A 26,427-nucleotide genomic window follows, 5' to 3' on the forward strand; every position below is an offset into this window, starting at 1 on the left:
CTTACCAGAGTTAGATTAGCGTCCAAGCTGCCCTTCACCCACTCCCCGTTCCCAACCCCAACCCCAACCCCAGGCATGTTGCGCTCCGTCTTGGGGACTTTTCTGGGGATGGTCGCATCTCGGGACGGGCTGGGCGCGCCGACAGGCCCCCTCGTCGTTCCCCCACATAACAACAAAAGAGGATCCAAGCAGCACAGGGCATCGGGGTTCGAGGAAAGCCATTTGACCAGGGGGCAACTGGCACGAAAGTGGAGTTCGCGTTTAAACCCAAGTGGGGTTTCTTCGTGATGGCGTCGTGATGATGGAAAAAATCAGGGAAGCACACAACATGAGGTGGATTTTGAGTTTGTCGGATTCATTCAGCCTGGATCGGGCATGTTGGACAGAGATTCACCCCCGGGACACGAAAGATGTCCACAGAAGGTGACCTGCTTGACATTACAAATGAGCCTAGGTGATGCAAATTTCGCCTGATCCTGTATACAACGTCGCTTAAGTACATGCCGATGGTAACCTGATCGTCCTCACGGAGTGTTGAGCATAAGAGCATGTCATGGGAATTTTTTTCACCCACTGCACGCCAGATATCGTTTCTGTATTTTAGGTATGTGCTATAGCCAGATATTGTGAGTGTTCCGACAGTTTGTCACAAGGAAAGGCCAGCTTAATATAACGGAAATTTTATGAGAGCACATGCCAATGATGAATGAAAATGGGAGAATAGCTATCCACGAGTCTAAAAAGGCGACAACAGTGGAGCATTCAAACCATTTGGCTGCTGGCTTTAATAAGGATCAAAAATAATTTGTTCCGACGGTGCTTGGAGGTTCCCTGTGTCATAAGCTCAAGTGCAATCTTGTAGTCCAGTAACATTAGTCAGGATGAACAGTCAATGTTATACTCGCCAAATGAAGGAGTTGACTGGCTCAAGACCCGTTGCCAGAGAGCCTGGATGTCATCTAAGGTCGGCGGTAGTACTCCCGTCCTGGAGTTTCATGAGGCAAAGTTCTGGGGGTGCATCTCCAACGGCTCGAGAGGTGTAGTGCTGCAGGAACGTCCGGTTGGTAAGGTAAGTGCCGACTAAATGCGGTATGTCAATGCAGGATAACCAGCTGTTGGCGATTTGTTTGCTTTTTTAATTAAGTGTTTCAACCACCTGTGATTTATAAGGCTAGCATTGAGCATGAATATCTGAAGACGTGGATAAAAAAATGCACTTGAACAAGGTAGTGAAGCTCATGATGGAGACCCCAATTCGCCAGCGCATCCATGTCATATTCTTTCTGCGGTAAGGCACATCAGCTTTGAGGGAAGCACTGTCTTGCGGTCATATGGCAAGTCACATACAACATAGGGGTTCTCAATTGTAGATGGACTCTGGACGTTACCGAAGTCGAGAGATTTTCGACCATGTATGTTCAAATCGGCAGCATCACTTGATGGCCGGCTAGTTGGTATATATATGGCGATCTATCTTACAAGTAGTCAGATGTACAATTAGTGAAACTACCAACTCCAAACGTCACACAGGACAGGCGCATGAAAGTGGAGCAGTAACTAGCATTAATTAAGAAGCACACAGATTGAATGCATGTAGTATAATACAGGTTGGTACATGATATATCATGAATCGTAGATCCCTTTTCAACGCTCACCGCCACCCCATTGCCTTCCCCGGCTTGATAGCCTGAAGCATGCCAGAGAGGAACGCCTTAGGCCCCAAAATTACATTAACACAAGAGACAATTAGAAAAGAAACCTGGCGTATACGACTATAGGTCGGTGGTTTCTCGCAAAAAAAAAATGAGAAAAGAATGACTATATCTTGATGCCGTCCCTCCCTGCTAACACAATTAACTTGGGGGAGCTACTGATTAATAGCCCTCTTGCGGCCCGTGATGGCCACCACCAAATAGATTACCATTACCGCCGCCGCCATGCAGTGTTCCAGCGGTAGCGTCAAATCCCCAGGCCGTCACTGGCTCAGCGAAGCTGGGGATATCCCCCGTCCCGGGGGCAGTAGTGAACGGCGGGCCTAAACCGCCCGATGTGTGGAAAGAATGATGGTTAGGAGCACCAGTAGTAACAGGATGCAAGCCGGTCGGAGACTGCATCGTCAAATCGTCGGGGAGCGTCTTGTTGCAGCTGGGGCAAAACAAGTTACGACACCGTCCAGGTGGGTGGGCTTCGACCAATGTCTGGCTCGAATCTCGGTTATCTCTCATCCATTGAAGACTGGTGAGGGAAGAACGTGGAGTCGTCGATATTAGCTGGCTCGCATGGAGAGTCGATGTCGAGGACCGGAACCCATCGAGATCTCTCTGCATGCTGTCAGCATGCATGACGTCTCCTTGCTGTTCCGAACTCATGAACGGCTGAACTTCGAGTTGATGTTGATGTTGCTGCACGTCCATGGGGGAGTAGTGCGTTGGCGCCAAAGAAGGGTGTTGTAGGGTCTCGCTCGGGGCGCTATAAGAGACTGTAGCAATAGGATACGTGTTGGCCATCGTCACGGCGGGCGGTTCCCAGGTTTGCTGGAATGCAGGCACGGGGTTAAGGCTCGCCGCGGTCGTCGTCTGCGCCGGCATTGCTTGGCTCGGGAGCACAGGGCGAGCTGGCCGAATGGGAGTGGCTGTGGTCCTTTGAGCTTGTGGAGTACGAGCCCTCTGTATAGGGATTGGTATTTGTGTTGGTGGTAACTTGGGGAGGAGCTCCGCTCTCTTGATCCGTTTAGGAGGAGGGTTTGGCCTCCTTCGAGCAGGCAGCGAAGCTCCCTCAAAACCAGCGGATCCACTTGTACTGGGACTCTCACCACTAGCTGTTGTTGTATTTGCTGCAGGATTAGAACTTCCGGCCTGGGCAGCGACTGTTGGTGTTGGCGCCGGCGAAGGTGGGAGGAGCTTCGGGGTAGAACCGATGCTGCTCTCTGAGGAGGTAGCACGTTCAATGAGGGTTTTGGTAAAAGGAGATGCCGTCCCTACTTTGTTCTTTTCCCAAGTATCTACTACAGTCTCGATCCATCTATAGATGGTGTTCACACTCTTTTCGAGACCTTGGCGAATCTTGAGGTCAATGCCCAAGGCTTGATTGGCGCCACTGAGGACATGTCTGTACTGGAGCTCCAAGAGGTCCCTCAGCTGGTGAAGGAACTTCTTTGACTCATCGATCAGGTCAAAGATTTCCATGACGGGAACGAAATCTGTCTGCTGCATTAGGGTCTTAACTCCCACAAAACAGATGATTGCACCAGCAAGCACCTACATGGATCTGGGATGCTGTCGTCTGCGTCACAAGGGAAAAGAAGCTTCCATAAGGAACGCCAATTGTCGATCTTATTTTTCATGCTCCTCGCCTCAAGGGACGAGATGATCTTTTGGGTGATACCATCCTCTGGGTCCGAAAGATTCCTGTCAGAAGACAGAACGCACGGGTCTGGCCTGCGAAGATGAGCGTCGAAGTCGGCCTTGGAAGCAAAGCCCTGGAGACATCGAGGGCAACCGAATGGGCCAGCATTTCTTTGGACGGGCGGATGATGAGCACGGATATGCTTTCTAGAAGTCATACGTTAGTAGACGTTTCAAATAGCGAGCAGCTGACATTGATTGGTCACATACTTGAGCTGTGACATATCGGCAAACGAGTGAGTTGCACAGACATAGTAATCGCGAACGTTGAAACGAAGAGGATTGCGTTTCCGATACGGACAGCTGTAGTTGGTGATGTTCATTTTGCTGCTCCACGGAGGGGGAGTCGAGGATTTGTCTCGATCTTCATCTCTCTGATTGTCCCGGTCTGCCGGTCCATTGCCATCATCACTACCTCCATCCGCCTTTCTCTTACCCTTTCCACAGAATTCACCATAATGATTATCGTTATTGCTGGAACCCGGAGTACCGCCGCCTCCATAGGAAGATGGAGATTCCTGGCCAGATGTTGCTTGAACAAACCCCAAGTGCCCTTCATTGGCAGCAGCCTCGAGTTCTTGAATGTAACGATAAGTGCAGTCCCAAACAAGGTAGGGAGATGCACAGTCATCTATATCTTTCCCAAATGTGTTCCTCAAGACCCAGGATGAGATCTCATCGATTAGTCGTTCCTCCTCCTCCGTGACACTTTGCCCTTGCCCTTCAGAATTCCAGCTCATGCTCGAACCAGAGCTATGACTAGCACGGGGCGTATGTGTCACACTACATTATATGGTGAGTAACGAGCCTCGGAGGAATTGGGGAAGGGGACTGAAGGTAACTGGGGATAGGAACACGCACTTGCCAACATGATCTGAGGGATGATACTGAGACGCTGGGGGAGTTTCGTTGTCTGAATCCTCCGTCTCAGTGGCAATATCCTGAGAGAATCGAGATTCGGATCGGCTGCACTCAGAATGAGTATTCACATAGGTCGTTGAGGACAAGATGGAGTCAATGGAACCAATGTTTCGGTGGTGCCTGCGAAAAGACTGATCCCGAGGCTTTCCTTCGTCATCACTGTCTTTAGGGGTCGATTTTCCCAGCGTATCAGTGAGGATGAGGTGAGGACGAGAGGGCTTGAGAGAGTCGGGTGTCGCAGTTTTCAGGCCACGGGAAAAACTAGCCATGGTAGGGCTGCTCGGAGGGGTAGTTCCGGAAAGCGATAATGCATCTACCGAGGCTGAGGGGTGTGGGCTCGAAGTATAGTCACGGGTCGATGATGGCGTTGGGGAGGACGAGATGCACGATGGCGTCGGCGTTGGAGTTGCTGCTGTCCTCGCTGTCTTCAGTTTCTGTGCGGGCTCTAACCCAACAGCTGCAGTCTTCCGCAAGTATGCTGCATCTTTCCGAGGGCGATAGGGAATGTTAACGACAGTGTTTCCGCCTAGTTTTTTCTGTGTGACGCGCGCCAACCCAGGGGACCTGCCCCTGGCAGCAGGCTCCATTTTGACGGGCCTCGAGGTTGAGGCCGGTGAAAAACGATCGAACGAGAGAAGGTTGGTCGGATGCGCTTTACCAAAGGGTGCCTCAGTCGCGGCCCGTGGGACGTGTCGACCCGAGCGTCTCGGTGAGTCCTCGCTGAGGGAGCACAGGTTCTCTATGGACTATGCACTAATCTGCGACGCGAATCGCGGTCCTCCGACGAGCTAATGTTTATGCTAGCAATTTTTGTTGACCTTCATGCAAAAGAGCGACGGACGGTGCATGTAATGAGCGAACGTAGTGGAGGAATAAAACGAGCGGCCAGTCGCATGACAAAGGAGAGTACGGGTTAAAGTTAAGGAAGAGATCGGACAGATATCAGATCGTGCGCGAGCCGGCCATTTGGCTTGCGATGCGCGATGCGCGAACCACGATCTACGGGAGTCTGAGGCGAGCTTGACGAGCTTGACGACAGTCCGGCGTAATCCCGTCTAATGGGCGTCTTTGTTGAAGCAGACGCCAGTCCAAGTTGTCAGAGCCCGGACAGAATACCCACAGAGACGTGCAACAACAGCAAGCACCAGGGCTCGTTGTCACAACAAGACGGGCAGCAGGGCACCTGAGGTCGGAAGGTCGGCAAGTCGGCAGGGCAAAACCTGGCGTCGAAACTCGAAATGACGAAACTTTGAAACGAGAGACAATCAAGCAGTCAGGCAAGGCAAGCAGTGGGCGGTGGGTAGTGAGCAACCCGGAAGCTGATCAGGGTCTTCGCGCGTTCTTCTTGGAGCGGCCCCGCGACGGGAACCTCGCTCTTTCTGGGGTTTGTGTTTTAATTTCGATCATCCAAATCGAGCAGTTGCAGGCATGCGCAGCTGTGGCGGCCGGGCCAATTAAAAGAAGCGCCAACCTTAGGGTTGCCATTGGTTCAGGAAGCCGTTCCTGAGCTTAGTAGCCCCAGTCGCCGTGCCAGTTCTTGGCCTTGACCGGGCTGTGATGCCGACGAGATCACGGTTTTAGCGTCGCAGGGCCAACGCCGAGAGGTGCTGTGCCGTTCCTGGACCCTGCTGCAGCTGCTAGGAACCCGAACTCCCTTCTTGGACCCCCTGAGAGGGGGGCCGGCTGTCGCATCGCAACTGTCAGGATAGAAAGAAGCGCAACGGCCGAATTCGGGCTGTTAAGAATCAGAATGTTTTCTCCTCACATCTACGCATCTCAATCTCATGTCATTGTTTCATCCTCGACCTTCTCGCTGCTGGATCGCGGATCGGCTCGCCGGCAAGGGCCCACCCACGGTTGACATCCCGCATCCCGCCCGCGCTTCATGCGAGACATGCAATTCGCAGGTGTGGACACTGTTGCTGCAGGGCCACAGGCTCGATCCCAGGGCATCCAGCCCACCACGACAGCGATCGTTCAATCGTTCAGCGCCAGCGCAACCATCACCGCAACAGTTACAGACCTGCGGCTGGGGCTGGGGCTTGAGCCCCCAAGATGTCACTGGTTGTCCATTGACAACCTACAGGAGGCTTTGACAGCATCTGGCCCATATCTGCATCAAGATCCCTTTTCCGTGGCATTGGCTGTCGGCGACCCCGCCATGACGGTAGAATTCCCCCTCACATCGAGATCTGATCGACGGCTAGTTTCGTTTCCCCTGTTCAGCGTTTCCCAGTTCGACTCTGCCCAGATCCTTCCATGCCGCTCAATCACATGTGCTCAACTTGACGATGCAACCCCGTCCGGTGTTTGTCGACGCCAACAACCTGGCACCCAGAGTGCGTCGACGCAATCCTCCCTCATCCGGGCATTGTCTCGTTGCTGCATCCCACCCTCTTTGCAGGCCGCGGGCCTGATACACTGTAGTACCATATAGCAAAGCTGCGGCGCCCATCCCAAGTTCCAACAACCCCCCGATTGTCTCATCTGCACTTCGGCTTCCTGATCCAACATACCGAACATTTCCGGGCCGTGAAAACGAGACGCCATTAGTATTATCTCCTGCAGCCCCAAGCCCCAAGAAATCGCATCTTTGGTACCGAGTCTGTGCAGCTGCAGCGTCTGCTCACTGATGTAGTGTCGGCTTTGGCTGTACCGTGGTTGTGTGGGAGTTGCCCCAGTTCGGGCAGGCTTCTAGAAGCAGGTTCACCAATCGGGACCAACCTTGTGGGAACTGCTGTGGAGGGGTCAAAAACAAGCCGAAAACCATGCGCCCCCACTTACACCCACAAGAAGTCCCCGCGGACGAAAAAAATTGCTGACAAGAGTGAGATTCGAACTCACGCCCCCTTTCGGAGACCAGGAAGATCTGGGTGATCTGAAAATTCAGGTTGACCTGAACCTGGCGCCTTGGACCGCTCGGCCATCTTGCCTTACAGTTTGCTGGTGATGATGCTCTCGAGTATAACATAACTAGGAAGGCATAGCGGAAAGTTACGCCAACTTTCACACAACAGCACCACTCATGGCAAAGATGAAACACTAGAGAATAGATCGATCAAATTCCAGTGAAATACGGTACCGTAACAAACGAGTGGAGTCGGAGCTCATCTCCGTTTTCAAAGAAATGCTGACTGCAACCTGGACGATAAGACAAAGATCAGCAACCACCAGGCCATGGCCATGTCCCTGTTACATTCAACCGCCAACTTTCAACAACAAAGCAGTGATGCAAAACCCCAGATGAATCCCTAGAGCGCATTCTATGACATATTGGTCGGAGCCCTCAGCCTCATGTTCGCCAGTCGCCAAGAAGGGACATCAGCCCGAACCCCTGCCGGCGCACCACAGCTGCTGGCAGTGCTTACACCAACGCCAGCCCTCCTGCTGGCAATCAGACGCAGAGATGTTGCTAAGGAGGGTGTGGTCGCCGCTCGCGCTGTAGTCATGCACGCCGCCTCGGGGGCAGAAGCCGTCGGACTTGTTTTGCGAGAAGCCCAGGCCGTAGCACATCCGGCACTAATGCCAGCCGGTCTGAATGTTGGGAGTCGGGCCCTTTAGCGCAACCTTGAGCTTGTAGTTGCTGCTGCCCACGCTAATGTGCACCACGCCGGCCGCGCACGATGTGTTGCCGTCGTGGCAGAGCAGCTGGTGGTCTTTGCACCAGTGCCACTGGTTGTGGCCGATCTCGGCCTGAGAGCGTGGCTCGCCGTTGCTGCACAGGACGTACCAGCCGCTCTCCGAGAAGTCATGATGACCGCCACCCACGCACTCCTTCTTCTCTCCATCCATATAGGTCAGGCCCTGGCACTTGCGGTACTGCTTCCTGTTCGGGATTGTTAACCAAATGTCTCCGGGGGAGGAGGGGGGGGAGTTTTTCGAGGATAGGCGACAAGACAAGAACGGAGAGGAAACTGGAGGTCAAACATATCAGCTTTCCAGCCTTCTTTATCATCATCAGAGGCAAGCAGAACGTGGTATTCGCTGCTCTCAGAGATATCGTGATTGCCGTCGGCCTGGCAAGAACCAATCTCGTTGCCAACCCAGGACAAAACCTGGCACTTCTTGCACCACCGCCAGCCTTTCTGACCGGGAGCATTCTCATTGATAGGGATAAAGTAGTTGGAGCTGCCGGACAGGTCGTGGGTGCCGTTGTTGGCGCGGCAGGGAGCGTTGCCGGTATAAAACAGGACGGCGCACTTGGAGCACCACTTCCAGTTTTCTTGGTTCGGCAACATGGTGATGGATGGTTGAAGAGATGAAAAGGTTCAAAGTAAGGTAAGTCTTGAAGGAGAAGCTGTTGATCTCATTAGTCTGCGGTGAGGATGGGCGTCTGATTCTATCCAAGCCCAACTTCCTCGGGTGAATGGGTCTATCCATGTCTTTCTGGACCACTTCTCCTCCCAATATCCAGCCCTCGAGTTCCCCTCCAGCTCGTCCTCGTTCGTCGGAAATCCCGACAGTGGCAGAGTGTTGCATTCCGTCTCCTCCGGTCATGTTGGTTGTTGATGCTCTCGAGGTTAGTGCCATTTCGGAGACTGGTCCCTCAGCAGTGGAGCGTTTCCCGGAGAATCTGTCCAATCCCACGAACGTTACCACCGATACAGTCAGCCACATCCACTATACAGTGGCCGTTTTCAAAGGTAGTGATATACTGCATCTTAAAAATGAAAACTTGATGAAGCCTTTAAGGATACCTTCTCTCCTCCTCACATGGTCTCAGCCCGGATACAAGATGTATCTGGTTTGAGGACACGTGTGATAACTTGACACCTCCAGCAGCAATGTACATCGAGGTAGTGGTCGCTCCTGCGGCCTTACAGCAATGTGCTGCAGCCCAAATTCACGTCTCCATGGAAAGTGCTAGCGCTTGGAGCGTGAGGACTTGTAATAAACGACAAAGAGAATAGGTTTCTGGCCACCTGAGAGAGTGAAGTATTGACGCACTGCAGATGGGCTTACAGTAGCGTCGCATCTTTTGGAGCAAAGGCTGACATGAGAACGCTGAAGAGATGAGATGGTGACGATTTTAGGCGGATATATATGGGGGTTGTCCGTGTGAATGTCCATTCCGACCTTGGGTCGCCCTCGAAACAAACTGCAGCCGAGGTCCCCAAGAATGTGATGATTGTGGTTATTGAGTTTGGTATTTCCGTCGATCCAAAGGGTAACCAGAGAGCTGACAGAATTCTCTTATCATGATGGTTGTGGATTATCATCGACAGCTTTCGGCAGTACAACAAAGATCCCCAACCTCAGATGATCGAGAACCATTTTAATATCGCAAATCGAGCTATCATCTATAGCAGAATTCATTGTGTCATGGTTCTATTTCAAGCTTTCATGGGAAAATGGATGTTGTAAAGTTGAGCCTCAGACAGGGACTATCTATGGTCTAAGTGGCCGCCGATAAAGGCTTGGGGAAGCACCAGAAAGCTGAGGTGTGCTTGCACATATGTATTCATATTGTAAGTGAGAAACACATTCAGGAAGCACCAGGCATCTTTTAGTTATGCGCTGGACTTCTGGATATAAGAAACCGAGGATGGGCCTCTATGGTCTCACTAAACTGCATTCATGGTTTCTATCATTAATCTAGTCGATCTCACAATGTGATGAACATAGCTTGATGAGCAGCCCTCAATGTGAGGTATACTGTTATTCCAGAGCTTAACCAAATTAAGTAGGCTGGGGAAATAAAAGTAATAGCCAATGTGTTTATCGCTTGGGAGGAAATTACTTTCTCCAGTTTTCAATGTTTGTTGTCCTAACGACAAGCAGAGCATTTGAGTTTTTGACATGTGCGTTATAACATAAACACAAACTTTTTTTTTCAAATGAAGGTGGCACTCAGATCATTTGAGATCATAACAATTTCCGAAAACATCAAGCAGGTAACGCTTTGTCACATCAACTTCTCAATTACTATTCGTAGGCTGTGGGCTGTACATAAATTGTTGAGCAGTCTCCGCAATTGGTTCTCCTATGTTGTGGAATTCATCTTGCAGAGAAGTTCTTAGGAACAAAAAACATTGTATGTGCGGAAAGCCGCAGAAGGCTGCTCTTTAACGTGTGGGTGCTGACCATCTAACATCACAGCTTATTCAAAGGAGCATTAAGAGTGCACTGCGCGTTTACAAACAGAATGAAAATGGAGGTTTGGCTGCGCTTCTTCAGAGGATTCATTACTGCACTGGTGCGGGATGTGCAAAGATGAGCCATCCATTTTGAGTATTCAATCCAAAATAAAAGCACTGCATGGTTGTTGGTGGGTAACTGTCACATACAATAGTAAGAGTGAAAACTTGTTACCTGTTACAAGCTTCGCTATTCACTCGGGTTGATCAAGCTTCTTTTCTGATTGTTGTATAGACTCTAATAATTCGACGAAACTACTCAACTGCAATTCCAATTTTTTTGTCCGCAGCCTTGATTTTTTTTCTTCTTACAACTTCTGCCCAAGAGAATTCTACAACTCACTTCTGCTCCCACCTTTCTTCAACTCTTTTTTCCCCTCATCTGCTACAACTTATCCCTTGCCAACACTCACTTGCCTTCCTTGACTTCAACCTCAGCGCTTACATCGCTCCCCTCACAACAACCACCATGGATCCCTTTGGCATTACTGTTGGCTGCGTCGCCCTGATTGGCGCCACCTCTCGTACCAATGTCAGGATTTCTGAGTTCGTTGACGTTTTTCAGATTGAGCTTCCTGAGCTGAACAAAATACGCAAGAACCTCAAGCACATGAAGCATATTTCGGAGCTCCTGATGCTTGACTTTGCAGAAGACCCTCTTAGTGCCAGCAGCAGCACATTCCGCCACCATAGCGAGGATGACACGGCTTATGACCCCATCAAGGATCAGATCAACAACTGCCTCGACGTCCTTGACGTTGTCGAGTTCGTCCTCAAGGCTTATCTGAATGGCACTCTCAACTGGGCCTTGACTGGCAAGGTTGCCATCAAAGTCTTGAACAACGTGGTCAAAGATGTCATTACCGCTCTGCAGCTGACTGTCAATACTCAATACTGGTATGGCACACTTTGATTCTAATCTTTTAGTTGTACAATTTTGAGCTAACTCAGCGACCTTTCTCGCAGGTCCAACCTTTCGGAGATTAAGAGAAAACAGGAGAAGATCCGCACTCAGTTGGATGAGCTCTGGCAGTTCCTGCGCAACAGCGATAAGTATGTTCCGCCCAAAGACTTCGGCCCCTCTGAGCTCGTCGCTCTCTGCTTCGAAAATGGCAGGCGTCTTGATGAAAGGTGAGAAGTCGCAACCGATTTCACCATGTTTCTTGACCGTCGATGACGCTAACTGAAGTTTGCACAGGTATGGCGTCGACGTCGTCGGCCTCGAAAGGATGTTCAGGATGGCGGACGGAACCTCAACGCACTCTCGTTCCTCCAGCTGCAGCTCGAGCAACGACGATGTCCTCTCTTATGCCTGGAGCAATGACTACTGCCCATATACTCCTGAGATGACTCAATGGCTCATGTCAATCGCCTTTCCCGACACCCATGACCAGAAGATTAACGTGCCTACTGTCATCGACTATTCGGTTTTGCCATCATACAATCATTCTATCGCTCCAATGCCGCGGTCATCGAAGTACACACAAATAGGGAGGGAAAAGTCTGCTGAGGAGATTAGGAAGAACTTCAAGGAGATGATTTGGGCTTCAGCGATCAAGCGTGCTAAAAGGTCGAACCCTGTCGCAGAGCAGTTCAAGGAAATGGTCAGGATGAAGGCAGGCATGATCTGAGAAAACTTAAGAAAAGAAATTGGGTAGATAGGGTCGGCTTAGTAATTGAAACATATCAGAGTGGTGAGATGTACATACATTGCATTGATATCATGACCATCGGAAAATAGAAAAATCCTCCAACGCTAGAAAACAACAATGTCTTAAAAATGCCGATGCGTAGATACAAGCGTGTGACTGACTGCCAATGACACCCCAAAACAAATAACGCAACGCGAAAAGGGTGATGACAGCCACATAGGCGTTGTGCAATCGTGCGAGGTGAAACTAGATGGGGGATTCTTTGCAGCAGCAAGGACGACCGCGCGTGGATAGCAGCTGAGAAAACTCCAATCAGGCAGACGACTCGGTTTCACGAGCCTGCAGTTGAGCCTGCTGCTGCGCCTGCAACGCCAACACAAGCTCGGTCAGCCGGTCAATCTTCTCCGTCAGCTCAGCAATCCGCAGATCAACATGAGAGGCCGGCGCTCCGAATGCCTGGCCCTCCTCTGCCTCAGCAGCAGCACGCTGCTGATGGGCGGAGAGAACTTTCGAAGCATCGTCGACAGGAACGGTCTCACGGTCGGCAGAAGGGGGACCCAAAGGCTGGATGGTACCCGAAGTCGAACTCTGCGCGGCCGTGCCCTGTGGAGGATGCGACAGCCTCTTTGAAGCATGGCGCGTGGCGATGGAGGAATGACGAGGGCCTCGGAAGCCGTTGTACTGGGTACCCTTGTTGGACTTGCCGAGGAGCCATTCGTAGAGCTCGATGGCAGCGACGATGGGGAGATGGGTCGCCTTGAGCAGGAGGATGCGAGCCCTGCGGAATTTGTTGTCGGAGGGTAGGAAGAGACGGAGAGGCCGGAAGATGACAAGAGCGAGCAAATTGAACGGAGGGTAGAAGTGAGTCAGGCGGTTGCTAGTCGACGCCTCCAGCACGTAGACGCTGTAGACATAGAGATACTCCTCACGAGCGTGGGTAATGACGCGGGAAAAACTGTTGGATAGCATACCAGTCAGGGAGCCGGTTAAAAGGATGGAACTAAGAGTGATGAAGATGATCATAAGTGGTGGGCCGAAAATGGGGTCAATGTTATGCATTATGTCGAAGCCAACGTAGCTCGAACCGTAGAAAATCTTGGTTAGGAACCAAGTCATTTCCTTCAGGGGATAGACTTCGCGGCCGACGAGAGAGAATGTCGTCAAAAAGCCCAAGTAGATGACGATGACAAGGACCATGAACTTGATGAAGTCTTTGCCCATCTCTTTCAAGCATGGGATGAGAGTCTAAAGCTTATGTCAGCCTGTCCCAAAGAGGGCTTGGACGATTAAAACTTACACCCCAGTAAGGGCTCAGGCTGAGGATCGAAAAGACACGGGGCACCATGAACAAAGCTTCAAGAGATAGAATGTCGAAGGCCAGGTCAACAAGGTGCGGTTTATTGGCCTCAAGCCCGACGATCCCTGTGATTGGATTCGGTAAGCAGCGTTCCTAAACTCTCAGACACTCGTTGGGTGCTTACGAAGCACGACGAAGGCAGCACCAATTCCGATCATAACCACATCGAAGACATTCTAGAGGCAGATTAGCAGCTGGAGTTCGCCAGATCACCAAACAAACAGTGAAACATACCCAGACATCGGTAGCGTAGAAAATTGAACCAGCATCAATCCACTCGCTCAGCTCATCGTAAGCAAATGCGGCAAACCAGAGGTCCAGCAAAATCTCCAAGGGCGTGATGCGTGTTGGGTTGCGTTCGACGAGCACGGCATAGTAGAGGAACAAGAAGCTGGCAAAGAACAAGATCTCGAACGACTTGAGGTACTTCGGAACACGCAAGCGAGAGAAGGGGTCTGCGGTGTTGGGATTGTAAAAGCGAGGCTTCTTCACGGAGTGAACAGCGAGCGTGTCCCAGAAAATGATATCACCATTCCAGATTCCCGTGATAATTTTCTGGACCACGGGTTGACTGAGGAAGCGTTTTGCGTCGGCGATGGCAGCAATCTCAAGAGCGTTGAGGTTTGTGAAATGCGCTGTCGGATCATTATCATCATCATCCTCCTCCTCATCCTCGGAATCGGATGCCAGGCTCATGGTAAGTTTGGAAAGGGACTGGAGGAGTAGGTTTCGTTTGTTGGCCCCTGGTTGTTCAAGAGTTCGGCGCGAAGATCCTCCCGCGCCGTGTAAGGCCTGGCCTAACAAAGCAGTGCGCTCATCGACCGTAGCCTCTTCGTCAGCAGGGCTCGGCTCCTCGTTATCCTTGGGATCAGGAATTTCGTAGAGGCAGTAATCAACGGCTTCCCGTTCCGAGAGATGAGTAAGGAAGCGCCAAGCTACAATCTCACAGGCATTGGCTCTAGCCTCATTGAGCCCCTTATCCTCGTTGATGGAGTCATAGTGCCACTTGAGAGCTCTAGACATGGGTGAGCATTCAGCTGACCGGATCGCCGATGGAAAGATTATCTATTTTCCTTGGTCACATACAGCAGTGCATTTACGATGGCAGGATGTGTGCACGTCCGAGCCAGGTGATCAACAAGTACCCGGAGACCGTCACCAGCAGCAGTGGTTCGGAGTTGTTCAAAGGTGCTAGGTAGCACGACGACGTCCGCGATGTACCTGGATAGCAGCTGTCAACACATGAGGCAGCAGAGACGGCAGGTTGCCTCTTGAGGACGTACTTTGAAAGCTTCTTGACAACTACTCGAAAGCTATCGCTCTCCAGGATATCGGGTAGCTCAACACCAAACCAACCGTATCGGTTCACAGGGCCAGGTGATGGGGGCGCCCCCTCACCCTGGGGAGCACGCGATTTGACACGGATGGGCATCTCTGTATCTCAGCTCAAGGATCTGGAGAGTGCAGTTGCGAGTCGATACGAGGCTGTAGATGCAAGAAGAGGGCAATTGGCGATCTCTACTAATAGAATACTCGCTCTTCAGTTTCCCAATCCCCAAAACCAAGTGAGGGGAAGATGTTGAGGACGGGGACAAGGAAAGGGGATGATGCAAACCAGGACGGCTGATCAAGGGACCAAAGAGGTCCAAGGAACACAAGCTCGCGTCCGTTCATCTTCGGCCTCCAATCCCAGAGTGAGGGGAAGCCGCGCCCAGGCCCAGAATCGTGGATCTGATGCAACGATTGGGATGGAGAAATAACGGCGCTATGCCAGCCTTGGCCGCCCTGGCCGCTGAGGTGACGCAGAAACGCCCCCGCCGCCATTGGAGTGAGCCACCTGACAACGGGGTTGCTGCTGGGCTCGCCGAGCTTTCGTCTGAGTGGGCTCACCTCCGCCCACTGGGGGGGTTGTTGGGGGGGGGGGGGGGGGCGGGGGCGGGACACGCTAACGCTGCTCCACCTTCAGCGGCCGGGGCCTGCCGCCAACAACAGCGCTGGAATACCACCTCACCAATCCCGTGCGACTTGGTATGATCACCAACTGGTCTCTTGACGTGCACAAAGAAAAGTTTTGCAGTTTGTGAAAACTAAACAGACCTTTTGAGAGGCCTCTTGATCGAGTGTTGGAGCGATAACCAAGTCATTGGACCGTATGGGCCGGTATGGCCATTGGTCACATATAAAGACAGAGATTCTTCCAAGCCTCTAACCCGAAGCAATTGCTTGCGAGAGGTCCCGGGTTCGATCCCCGGGTGGCCCCAAACCATACAACCTGCTCTTTTGCTGCCGGTTCTCTTTCTGTGTCCGTTTGTTTACCACAGACTGAGAGCCAAGGAGAATATGATGGGCAGATTAGCTCACGATCCTTCATCCCACGACTCCCTAATGATATATCAAGGGCATACTTCCGGTAGTAGTGAGCGCAGTCCACACTAATTCGCATTGTGCACTCCGTTTTGCTTACCTTTTGAGCCGTTTAGCTCAACATCCTCCATTTGCGGACCATGCCGATCACATTTGGTCTCATGCCGGTTATCTGCACGTACAGGTTTCCCCCCCCCAAAAAAAATCAAACCATGAACACAACGCCATCACCTTTGCCGTATACCTTCTTCCACCCAATGTAGATATAGTCCTACTTTTGCCCTCAGTTGATAACTGTTGGCCTGAGTTACACAATGTTTTACCATACTAATTACGTCGTTTATGTCTTTTCTGTAGTTGACATTGTGCTACTGTAAGTTGACGTTGAGACTCTAGCTTATATCCATGCGTAGACTTGACTCCCATTCCAACCTTGATAACTGTCCTCTGTATAGCCATTGGGGAGAGCGTAGCCGGCTGGCAAGTTATAGCGATGTCCAGTAAAGATCTGCGGAAAAAAAAGCTTAAAAAATCAGATTAGTTCCCATTTGCGTTCATCTTCTGAGCTCATTTGCCATGTCGCCAGGCCTTCCTTTGAAACATTCAGCTGGATATGTACGAGTTCTTGAAACGCGATGATCGTAACACAGCGTGATGCAATAGACAGATGCTCAGCTAACTCTAGCATACTTAGTTTATATCGAGACTAAAATCCTTCTGAAAAGTATGCCAATGAGGTACCTCCAGTATTCTGCTGACCTTTACTGCAAGCAAGCACAATCATCAATCGGACATACAACCCAACTACGAGCTATATACATGAAAATCAACCAAATATTGCAGTCAAAACAGCACCCTTTTGGAGCGATCTACACTTCAGCCCCCCTGGCTTTGCAATATCACCCTGTAATTCTCCATCGGATTTCAAAGCGCAAGTGTCCATTGAGGGCATGTCGTACTCTGCCTTGTTGTTACCCCCCGAGGGCTAGGATATATTGAAGCGACGGAGGATTGCTTACGGGACCAATGTCAAAAGTGATGTCTCTGTAAGACTTTTTCTTCGAAGGCAAGTGGTGAACTGCATCGTCACGATGTACTTCACACTGTGCATCAACCCTTGCCCAAAAAAAAATCGGTGCTCCACCTCAGTCTGCGGCGGCGACGTTGCCGACTATCAATGAAGCTCAGGCGGCTGCGGGGCACATTTTCGGCCAAGGTTTGCGGCACAGCAGGGCCAACGCGTCAACCTGAGTGGAAGCACATTGTCCCTGAGTCTCCCGACCTCAGCAAGCACGGTGTCAAGGCCTCGGCGGGCGGTTGGATACTCGCGGAGGATGTTCTGGTTGTTCGTATATTGCTGATAAACGGTATGGGTTAAAGATTTCAGCGAAGCTAAAGGGGTATTTGCCACCTTCCTGTTAGAACCCCCTCGCCCCTGGCCCCTCCCCCTCCGTCCCACGTTGCCCGATGCAGGACAAGCGCACCGCCACATGGCTGAAGGCCTGACACGCGCGCCGATGCCTGCCCGTTCGTCTAATAAAGAGACTCGAGGACAATTCGCCAGGTATGTTATAGTGTAGAGCAACTGGATTTTTGATAAGAGATGACGACGTTTCAACAGCTCAGTTGCTCAGACATGGCTTTTCGTCTCCCATCGGGTGTTTAGGGTGTTTGATCAAAGTCCGTTGTACTTCTGTATGGAAACACTCTTTTCTTTTTCTTTTTTTTTTGGCTGCATACAATAATGAACAGATAGAACAAAAAGTGCTGTGCCGTACCTAGGCTGCGCCATTGATCTAGGAAGGTGTCCATGAGGCGGCGTCTCGCAGTGCATGCATGCTTGGCGCGTCAATCTGCTATAACACCCGTATCCAAAAGAATCATTAAGCGCGGCAAACAAGTACTTTTCTATCACCAATGTCAATCGACCAGAGGCTTTGCTTCAATGGATGCCGAAAATCCGCCCGGGAGCTTTTGTTGCGCCCATGTTTCAATGCGATTCATGTGTCGAGTTTCAGGAGACCAAAGTTACCAGGTAAAAACTGTGGTCGCAAACTGTAGACAACAGGTAGTATCGTGTATCATTGACGCCGATCAAGACTGGAAGCAAAGGCTAGAGAATCTTTGACGTTGCCCAACAGGCGCTCTCGTCGTCATGACTGGCCTTAAACCTTCATGAAATATCGAAATTCGATGACGCACAATCACCATTGATGTCTCTCCTGTCAGCAGGCCCAACCCTGGGTGGAGGGTTCTTCCGTCCCGCAAGAACCAGGGCTGTCAGACGGACATCGCTGCCGCCCCGTGGACCCGGGCAGAGCAGCCTGTGCAGTGTGGAGGCTGGGGGTCCCACAAATCCATGCCGTCGACCCACAGGCCGGCGTGGGCAAGGCCCTGGGCCGCAGCCCCCTTGCCGGCGCTTGCGTTGCGACGCTTTACATGCAGGTTGCAGATGCCGCGAAGGAAAAGAACACGAAGCTGGACTTCCTCCTTTTCTATCTCTTTCGCGCGACTGTGCCTCTCTTCGACTCTGATTCATTGCGTCGTATCCTCTTCCCTAAGAATTCTCTCCCTGCGGGCTCCTAGCGCAGGATCTCTGGACATCGTTGGACTATTGGAGCTGGACTACTCCGTGCATTTATTCCATACTGTTTTTGTTGCAGATCGATTCAGACCGTCTAGAGGTCTTCGTTGTGTGTCTTCTGGGCATAACAATATTCTACCCCAGGCTCGAGGCCTAGGTGGTCCTTGACCACATACATCACGTCGTACGCATGTCTTATACGCCGCTTCGGCGAATATGACGACGGACATTTTCGAATCATCTCGGCGGCCAGCAACGCTGCTCTTGGTATCAGTCCTCCTTGAGCTTGCGAACGCGCATGTCGTCCATAATCTTCCCAGACAGACTCCGGCGCCGACAATAACCCTTCCATATCATGTCCTGAACGTGGTATCATGGCCTCTGCGACCAACACCCCCTCCCAGACGGGACTTATTCGCACTCCGGCAGCGACAAAGCAACACTGTCTGCGGCTATATTGGCGGTGATTCGGCTCTTCCTGCAACATGCGACGCTGGTTCCCATTGTGTCTTGGATACAGAGCATAATGTGATTGGATGCTGTCCGGATGGGGTCGAATCTTGTACCACTGGTGTCTTCACAGGCTGCGTTGATGGCAACAGTGGTCCACAGACCGAGGCGAATCCCTACGTCTACAGCTGCTCCGGCGGAGCAGTCTGTTACAAGAATGTTTTCGATGGCGGCTACTCTCAATGGGGATGCGGGACGGCAAGTGATCTAGCGACAACGGTCCGGGTTAGCGCAAGCGGAGTCTCTACAGCCCTCGACCATCCTACCGTCACTGTCTCCTTCACCCAAAGCGTCACGTCACTCGATGAGCCGACGACCCTCGGAACCGTTACCAACGTTGAGGTCTCAAGTACATCGAGTCTAACAAGTGCATCATTATCTTCCACAACAACATCATCATCCAGGTTATCGGCGACCACAGCTTCATCTTTATCCTCGCAAACATCGATCACACGACCGTCCTCAACTTCACCAGATACCGAAAACGCAGATGTAGGGGCCTCTTCCACGTCAGCCCCTTCTGCCTCGACCAACGCCAATTACCGTACAGGTGCCATTGTGGGCGGCACTATCGGCGGCCTGGCCGTCCTGATCGCTCTAATTTCGCTCGTGTTCTTCGTTATCCGCCGGCGCAGCTCCAATGTTAGAAAAGGACCAGGACCCGGCGGTATTCGCAGCCAGCGGATAAGTCCGCCAAAGCCCCAGGGAGGCACAGGTTTCGCAGCATTGACTCAGGACGCCGATGCATTCGAGGTTCCCTCATCGCACACACTGTTGCATTACAATCCCAACCCGATGACCATGTCAAAGAATGCCCCCTCATTAACAGCAACAGGGGCCGCCACAGCAATAGCATCTGGGGCACTACCGGCCGAATCGAACAACGCATCCAATAACCCCGATATCCTCCCGCCGATCAACGCCGGCCCATCGATTCCCTTCCAAACTCCCGCAGACGATCTTGACCACGATCACTCGCCCTACGCGTACAGAGGCGCGGAAAGCGCCTTAGCAGGATCTGCCTACCAACCGCCTTCAGGCTACGCTCCGGGAAGTTCTACAGCCTACAGTTACCCGGTGATGGGACGTACTCACGCCGCTAATGACGGCTTCAACTCTCGCCTCGAGTCAGACCAGGTGCCACTGACCCGTGCGGCCGAGTTTGACGAATTCCATCAAGGCTTCCAGGCTGCGCTGGACAGGATCGGCGAGGAAGACGAAGACATGGCGCATGAGCCCTACCGCGACAACCCCACCGGATCAGACAGCGCGGCCGGCAACAGCCTTGTGCCACCGAGCAGCAGGCCGCTCTGGCAACAGAATCGGAGACAGAGTAGGAATATGATGTGGATGTGATGTGGGAAGCTGGGACCGAAAGAGGGCAGTTCTGTTTTCTTATGACCAAAATTCGGGAGGTGTTTTCGTGATGTTAGATGATGGAGTTCTTGGATGGGTCATTGTGCTGAAATGTCTATATGGGAACATCGGCGTCTGGGTAGGATGTCCTCGTCTTTGGGTCTCAAAGATAGACTTCTGTACGATTTTGAGCGACGGTGGTTATTGATGGCGTGTATAAAAACGGAGTCTTGGAACTAAAAACCAAGCGATATAATTATTATTGTATACAGTTTACAATTGGAAACAGCGAGTCCGCAGTAGTTTAACGAGTTGGAATGTACAACAGATCTATTTGCGCTTTCATGTCATGGCCAAGGCTTCGCTATGGAGGAGTCGACTTGGCCCCTTGCATGTCCGGATGATCAGCACAACAATGCATATCACGTTCCTCAGCAGCTTCGTCATCCTGCCAGCCAATCTTCACCGACTTACGGTTGTTAACTCAAATCATTGTCAGGACCTGTGAATGCTCGTTTTAGATCTTAAGGCCACTCCGGCCGAAACGCGGAAAGGCCATGCTCTGGGAGGAATGACCAACCCACTGTTGACGTGGTCCAACTAGCTGAAGCTTTGCCCCTGTAGCCTTGGTCAGCTGTTGACACACAGATGGTACATAATGGGCTTGGACATCTGTGATACCTTGATCATAGTCCGGGAGATCACTCCGTTTTGCAATATTGGTGAGGGAGCCGATGGAGCGGTTAAAGGGCTGCAACATGCGGGGCAGCCGGTTCAATATTACGCGTCTTTGTTGCACGAGATTTTGTATGGACATCACGATTGTCTCTTATGTACTGGGTTTAGGGGATCTTGGGCTCCGTGAATCAGCAGGAAGCTTGATAGAGATATTGTCATCCTATCGTTGAAGGACTGACAGTAACAGATTGCTACTGCCATAGGGGTAGTTTACTAGGAGTAGCAAGCAAGCATTGGTACTGTATCAAAGTCACACTTTGGCTTAGGTGCAGCGATCACATCTTAATGGTGTTGGGTTTGGATGCAAGATGTGACCGTCCATTGCAAAAGCCACGGTTGACTAGGACATGGATTAGAACTTTTCCTAGGACTTCGGCACCAAGCTTAGTAACATGATGAAGACCTTCCCGGATCAAGTGAACTGCGATGTTATGATCTTTTTCGACAACAGTCTTGCAACTATATGGTGTCGTCCAAAAGTTTCTATCAGTAGTACTGCGAGTTAGTGCCACTCGCGGACTGCGAGAACGTTCAAGAGGTGCCAATGGCCGAGCATCAGAGGACCACTCTTGTGCTTGAAACTCTCAACATCCAGGTCTTATGCCCTGAAGTTTCGGCGTTGTTACACCTCAACGCTCGCGGCCGTAGGCATTGGGTCATTCCGGACAATCTCAACGGGTCGCGTGTTCCTTCTCCCATATTCACGGATCCAAATCCTTTTTGCTCGTTCTGGGTCCGTTACACAGCCGGACTGTCCCTCCGGTTTAATTCGGTACGATGACATCACACCAAGACTCCAACTGGTACACAGCGCCACGAGCTTCTAACCCGTAGGAAAACTGTACTATAGGCCACAAGTTAATTTTTTATTTCCCAGTTATCCGGTTTCAAGGACCATGACCGACCCTCCTGAAGCAGCTGCTCATAAACCGTGGGATCTGAATGGGGCCACGAGGAACATCTTGCTAATCTTATGGTAATTCCATCTCCCTAATTCCGTTTGTCGCATCACATAAACATAATCACGTTAAGCATGGTTACCAGCTGACGCATGCTTCTAGAACATCGAGATATAAATAAGGGTCTGGTCCCAAGGTGATGATCAATCTAGAATTGTCAGTTGACAGACCCTATTGCGGCTCTGAAAACTCATTCTGGCGATTAGAAACGAAGCTCACCAACTCTTTAATCGAAACTCTCATCTGTTCAATTTTGGAAACTTTGACAAGACTTTTGGCCAACATGTCTGACTCACCCAAGGTCCTCGTTGTTCTCACCTCTCACGACAAGCTGGGAGACACCGGGAAGCCCACGGGCTGGTACCTAGTATGTCCACATCGATTTGAACCTCTTAGCAACAATTGTTTGTTAACAAGCACCATCGCAGCCTGAGCTTGCCCACCCTTACTCCATCCTAGCCAGCCACGGCTTCGACTTCGACTTTGCTTCCCCCAAAGGAGGCCCAGCCCCGGTTGATCCAGCTTCCGTCGAAAACGCCGACGAAGAGTCAAAGGCTTTCTATGCCAAGAACTCATCCCTCTGGGAGGACACAGCACCTCTCCAAAGCTTCCTAGGACGCGCAGACGAATATGCAGCTCTCTTCTACCCTGGCGGTCATGGCCCCGTCTTCGACTTAGTCGAGAACCCGACCTCCCAGACTCTGATCCAGGAGTTCCTTGCTAAGGGGAAGGTTGTGGCCGCCGTGTGCCATGGCGTTGCTGCGCTTCTGGGTGTCCAGGACCCAGAGTCTGCGGATGGGACACCTTACCTAAAGAGTAAGGCTGTGACGGGGTTCTCCAATGCTGAGGAGGAGGATGTGGGATTGGCTTCTGCTGTTCCTTTCTTGCTGGAGGATAAGCTGATTGAGGCTGTCGGGACAAATGGTTCGTATGAGAAGGCAGAGGACAAGTGGGCACAGAAGGTTGTGGTTGATGGAAAGCTGATTACCGGGCAAAATCCAGCGAGTGCCAAGGGGGTTGCTGAAGCTATTGTCAGGGCTGTGTGGGGAGCTTGATAAGGTTGATGTTGTGTTGTTGGAGTTGGGGTTGACTGAAACTCTCAGATCAGAGCTGGCCACGACAGATCAAAGTTATCGGTGTTTCTCTCATTTCTCTGACATGAAGTTACCACCAGGCAGATGGAAAAGGTTAACTTTCCCTTTGGATGACTTCACACTCACCCTTGATTTAAAGCTTTATCAATGCTACTTATGGTCTGCAGCACCAAAGAACTCGAGATGATGCAGTACTTGTTGTATTTCAATCGTATAATTGAGCCCTAACTAAAGCCCATCTGACCAAGGCCCAATCTTCCAACCATTTACCTGCCTGGTCAGAGAAAAAAAAGAAAAAGAACATTTCATTGTAACCCATCCCTTTTTCTCAATGTCCCTTCAGCTAGAAAATTACAGGATAAAAATTGTAAAATTATTTTTCTTAAAAATAAAGAAAAAGCTTTACGCACATTCAGCGCGAGCGGCAGCTTCCAGCAACCGCTCCTGGAGCTCCCAGGTCAGGTCGACCAGGAGGTCTTCCAAGGGGAACAGCGTGCTGGTGGGCGCGCGCTCGTCGCACTTGGTACACACGGCCACGTGCTTCACCCGCATCTGGACCGCCCACTCCAGTCCGGGCGCGGCCTCTCCGCCGACCACAGGACCCCGCTGCTGCTGCGAGACCGAGGCCAGCTCGGCGTCACTGGCCGTGAGGTATCTCAGGCCGGTGATGATCTCGAATAGCGACTTGGGAAGATCGCCGCGGGGGAAGAGGCCGGACACGAGCAGGAAGTTGTTCAGGGCCGCCATCCGGCCGCTCGTGCAGAGCTGGTTCTTGCACGGGCGGCGGCCCAGTTGGACGGTCCAGCGAGTCAGCGACGCCTGCGCAGCCTTGAAGAACTGGTCGGCGACGCGCTTCCGGGTGTTGACGATAATTTCTGTTGATGATGCATTGGACAGTTAGCGTCCTGTAATGGATGAACTCTTTTCCTGACTGATTGACTCACCGACAACGTCTCGACCACAAATGCTCTCCTCGAGCTTGGCGCCATCTGGGCGCACCAGAACAGTCTCTCCCGTCTCTTTGCTGTCCGGATCGACGGCGCAAAGGTAGGCAGTCGAGGCCACCAGCTCTCTGAACTCTTTGGCCCATCTGAAAGCACGGCAAGCCTCAAGAGCCTTCTCCAGCGCCTTGTCCTTCATGTCTTTATCCCAGCTATGTTTGAAGCTGGGACCCGCCAACCAGAGAAAGGTCGACTTCGATTCCCCAAGCGCGCAGAGTCGACGAACGTGCTCGACGAATTTCTTCATGTGCGCCCGCAGCCAGTCGGCCCATGGCTCGTTGATGCCCAAGCCCGGCCCCGAACCTACGCCAGCAACACTAGGATTGTTAAGATGACCGAGCTGACAAAGCTTGTTGGGAGTAAATATGCCACGGACATCCATCTTGGGGTTGTGGATAACATCAAGAAGCGTTTGGAAAGCGGCAAGATGAGGTTCAGGTTCGAAGTAGGGTGGTAAGGTTTCTTTAGTCGGATCAATCAGGACGCGGCACAAGTCGATGTGGAGGTAATGTCGGTTGGAATCGGCGAGTCTTTCAAACACCTTGAAGATGCTAAGAGCGTCCGATTTGATGAGAAGCTTGCGAGTCTCAGTACCGCAAGTGACAAAGAGGGTAGTATCTGGATTGGGAGAAAGAGCAATTGCCGGAATCTCAGGCTGATTGTCGCCGTGGACAACAGAAACTGAGTCGTGATGGATTGCCGCCATTTGTTGAGCTTGGTAGTCCTCCATGGTGAGATTGATGGCCGAAGTTGTTTCGTCGGGTCGCTGGAAAGATGTGTAGTTCGGGGAACCGTTTGCGTAGAGTTGGCTCGCGGCTGAGTTCAAGTTTCGCAGCAGATGCTGATCATTCATAGAAAAGTTGGTTGGGCGTCGGGAAACAGAAGCGAATGGACTACGCCGAATAGGAGTGTTCGGGGCAACAATAGGATGCCCATGTTGCCCCAGCACTCCGGTGTGGTCCAAGCTGCTCCGCGAGGAAGGAGTGGCAGTCCCGCTGCGACTCTGGTCCAGGTTCATCGGATCGCACACCCGCCTGTCGATAGAAGATCGGTTCACGTTAACCACTATCTGCTCAGGCGCCATCCTTGCGCTTGAGAGAGACATGGGCGAGACACTTCTGCTCGTAAGGTCCGATCTCACCATGGAACCGCGACGTTGGAAAGGGGTTGAAGCCAGTGGTACGCTCCTTGGTCCCATTTCTGTGTTCCACCCAGCCAAATGATGAGGGCAGGTGGCCACGTTGGTCGGATGTATCGAGTTTGTCATCATTGAAGACACGTTGTTTTGTCCAGGCCAAGAAGGAGGATGGTAGCTCCGAAATTGTTCTTGTCTCATCGGGAGCGCCGCTTGGTACGCAAAAGGGGAATCCCCATACGCTCCCCGGCCCCGGCCGCTTGACGGCAGCGCTTCACTACCGTAAGCGTTGGTGTTGAGCGCAGGACTTCTCATTGGAAAGCCGCTTGGTGACGGCTGCGTCCAGCCGGCAGGTGGGTAGTTGGGTATCGGCATATCTCTGCCCACCCGGTTCTGATGATAATTGCACTGCTGTGCTCTCCAAGATGTGATGGATGCCCCGGGAAACGCTGTCATCTGGCTCGGACAAATCCCGCGGCGGACTCTCCAGGGCGGAATAATGGAGCTTCCGTCGGGAGTTTTAGCTGGCCGAGAGTACGGATGGAAGTCAGAGCGAGACACCTGCTGCTTGCCCTGCAAACTATTGAAATGCGGACGAGAGCCAGAGTCGAGCACGTTGTCGAGGTTGGTAAATACCGGACGAGGAGGAAGGTTGGCCATTTTGAATCAGTGAGGTATAACAACTCAGAAATTGTCTTTCGGATGTAAGAAGATCAAAGAATCGTTGTGTGAATAGATCTGTTGGTAGGCAAAGCAGTAGGCTTTTCAGGATGTGCAACGAAAGAAAGTGTACGGTTCAGAAAGCTCGCTTGCAGAACTTTCCTAGGAAAGATTAAAGGTCAGATGTGGGCTTTTGGTTCTGATGTTAACTGTTTGAGGTTATTGTCTTGTTTGGCAGAACCAAAAGCGCTGAATTCACGTTGTTTATCCTATTGTCAGTTACTGCTTGTCCTTGTGCACACCCCGCAGGGTGCTGGCTCTGATATCATCATCGCTGCCATCGCCACACAGCACTGGACATGAAGGCAAGGACTTTCTGATTACACCAGCTGGATCGCTATTTGCACCCCTAAGGCTGTGTGCAGAAAATAAGAGCGGTAAGAAGGGAAGGGCATTCCTGGATACACTTGAGAAAGAGCATGTCCAAGTAAAAAAAGGAACGAGCAGATGTTCCGCAACCTTTCAACAGAGAAGACAAGTTCAACATGTGAAATT

General features: G+C 51.5%; 8 protein-coding genes and 1 non-coding gene across 9 annotated transcripts; 4 read left to right on the forward strand and 5 right to left on the reverse strand.

Annotated features, from left to right (window-relative positions):
- Positions 1-1,874: 1,874 nt before the first annotated feature.
- CTHT_0036410 (uncharacterized protein) lies at positions 1,875-4,912 on the reverse strand (the record flags this gene model as incomplete). The annotated part of the gene is made up of 4 exons (XM_006694007.1): positions 1,875-3,199; positions 3,262-3,551; positions 3,615-4,187; positions 4,266-4,912. The coding sequence occupies 4 exons, from the start codon at positions 4,910-4,912 to the stop codon at positions 1,875-1,877; spliced, it is 2,835 nt and encodes a 944-aa protein (XP_006694070.1).
- A 2,232-nt stretch (positions 4,913-7,144) lies between these two features.
- On the reverse strand, positions 7,145-7,258 carry CTHT_0036420. The gene is made up of 2 exons: positions 7,219-7,258; positions 7,145-7,192 (listed from the first exon to the last, which is right to left on the reverse strand). It is a non-coding gene; the product is annotated as a tRNA-Leu (tRNA).
- A 586-nt stretch (positions 7,259-7,844) lies between these two features.
- On the reverse strand, positions 7,845-8,563 carry CTHT_0036430 (uncharacterized protein; the record flags this gene model as incomplete). Its single annotated transcript, XM_006694008.1, has 2 exons — positions 7,845-8,151; positions 8,253-8,563. 2 exons carry the CDS (start codon positions 8,561-8,563, stop codon positions 7,845-7,847), a joined length of 618 nt encoding a protein of 205 aa, XP_006694071.1.
- A 2,368-nt stretch (positions 8,564-10,931) lies between these two features.
- CTHT_0036440 (uncharacterized protein) lies at positions 10,932-12,093 on the forward strand (the record flags this gene model as incomplete). The annotated part of the gene is made up of 3 exons (XM_006694009.1): positions 10,932-11,359; positions 11,429-11,593; positions 11,661-12,093. 3 exons carry the CDS (start codon positions 10,932-10,934, stop codon positions 12,091-12,093), a joined length of 1,026 nt encoding a protein of 341 aa, XP_006694072.1.
- Positions 12,094-12,426: 333 nt separating this feature from the next.
- Positions 12,427-14,903, reverse strand: CTHT_0036450 (uncharacterized protein; the record flags this gene model as incomplete). The annotated part of the gene is made up of 6 exons (XM_006694010.1): positions 12,427-13,359; positions 13,412-13,536; positions 13,596-13,647; positions 13,706-14,536; positions 14,617-14,692; positions 14,755-14,903. The coding sequence occupies 6 exons, from the start codon at positions 14,901-14,903 to the stop codon at positions 12,427-12,429; spliced, it is 2,166 nt and encodes a 721-aa protein (XP_006694073.1).
- A 2,109-nt stretch (positions 14,904-17,012) lies between these two features.
- CTHT_0036460 (uncharacterized protein) lies at positions 17,013-17,341 on the forward strand (the record flags this gene model as incomplete). Its single annotated transcript, XM_006694011.1, has 2 exons — positions 17,013-17,180; positions 17,258-17,341. The coding sequence occupies 2 exons, from the start codon at positions 17,013-17,015 to the stop codon at positions 17,339-17,341; spliced, it is 252 nt and encodes an 83-aa protein (XP_006694074.1).
- A 1,294-nt stretch (positions 17,342-18,635) lies between these two features.
- CTHT_0036470 (uncharacterized protein) lies at positions 18,636-20,285 on the forward strand (the record flags this gene model as incomplete). Its single annotated transcript, XM_006694012.1, has 1 exon — positions 18,636-20,285. The coding sequence occupies one exon, from the start codon at positions 18,636-18,638 to the stop codon at positions 20,283-20,285; it is 1,650 nt and encodes a 549-aa protein (XP_006694075.1).
- Positions 20,286-22,265: 1,980 nt separating this feature from the next.
- On the forward strand, positions 22,266-23,037 carry CTHT_0036480 (putative heat shock protein; the record flags this gene model as incomplete). The annotated part of the gene is made up of 2 exons (XM_006694013.1): positions 22,266-22,349; positions 22,411-23,037. 2 exons carry the CDS (start codon positions 22,266-22,268, stop codon positions 23,035-23,037), a joined length of 711 nt encoding a protein of 236 aa, XP_006694076.1.
- A 441-nt stretch (positions 23,038-23,478) lies between these two features.
- On the reverse strand, positions 23,479-25,872 carry CTHT_0036490 (uncharacterized protein; the record flags this gene model as incomplete). The annotated part of the gene is made up of 2 exons (XM_006694014.1): positions 23,479-23,951; positions 24,021-25,872. The coding sequence occupies 2 exons, from the start codon at positions 25,870-25,872 to the stop codon at positions 23,479-23,481; spliced, it is 2,325 nt and encodes a 774-aa protein (XP_006694077.1).
- Positions 25,873-26,427: the final 555 nt, after the last annotated feature.

Source organism: Thermochaetoides thermophila (genome assembly GCF_000221225.1).
Source record: "Thermochaetoides thermophila DSM 1495 unplaced genomic scaffold scf7180000011816, whole genome shotgun sequence".
In the NCBI taxonomy this organism is placed as follows: domain Eukaryota; kingdom Fungi; phylum Ascomycota; class Sordariomycetes; order Sordariales; family Chaetomiaceae; genus Thermochaetoides; species Thermochaetoides thermophila.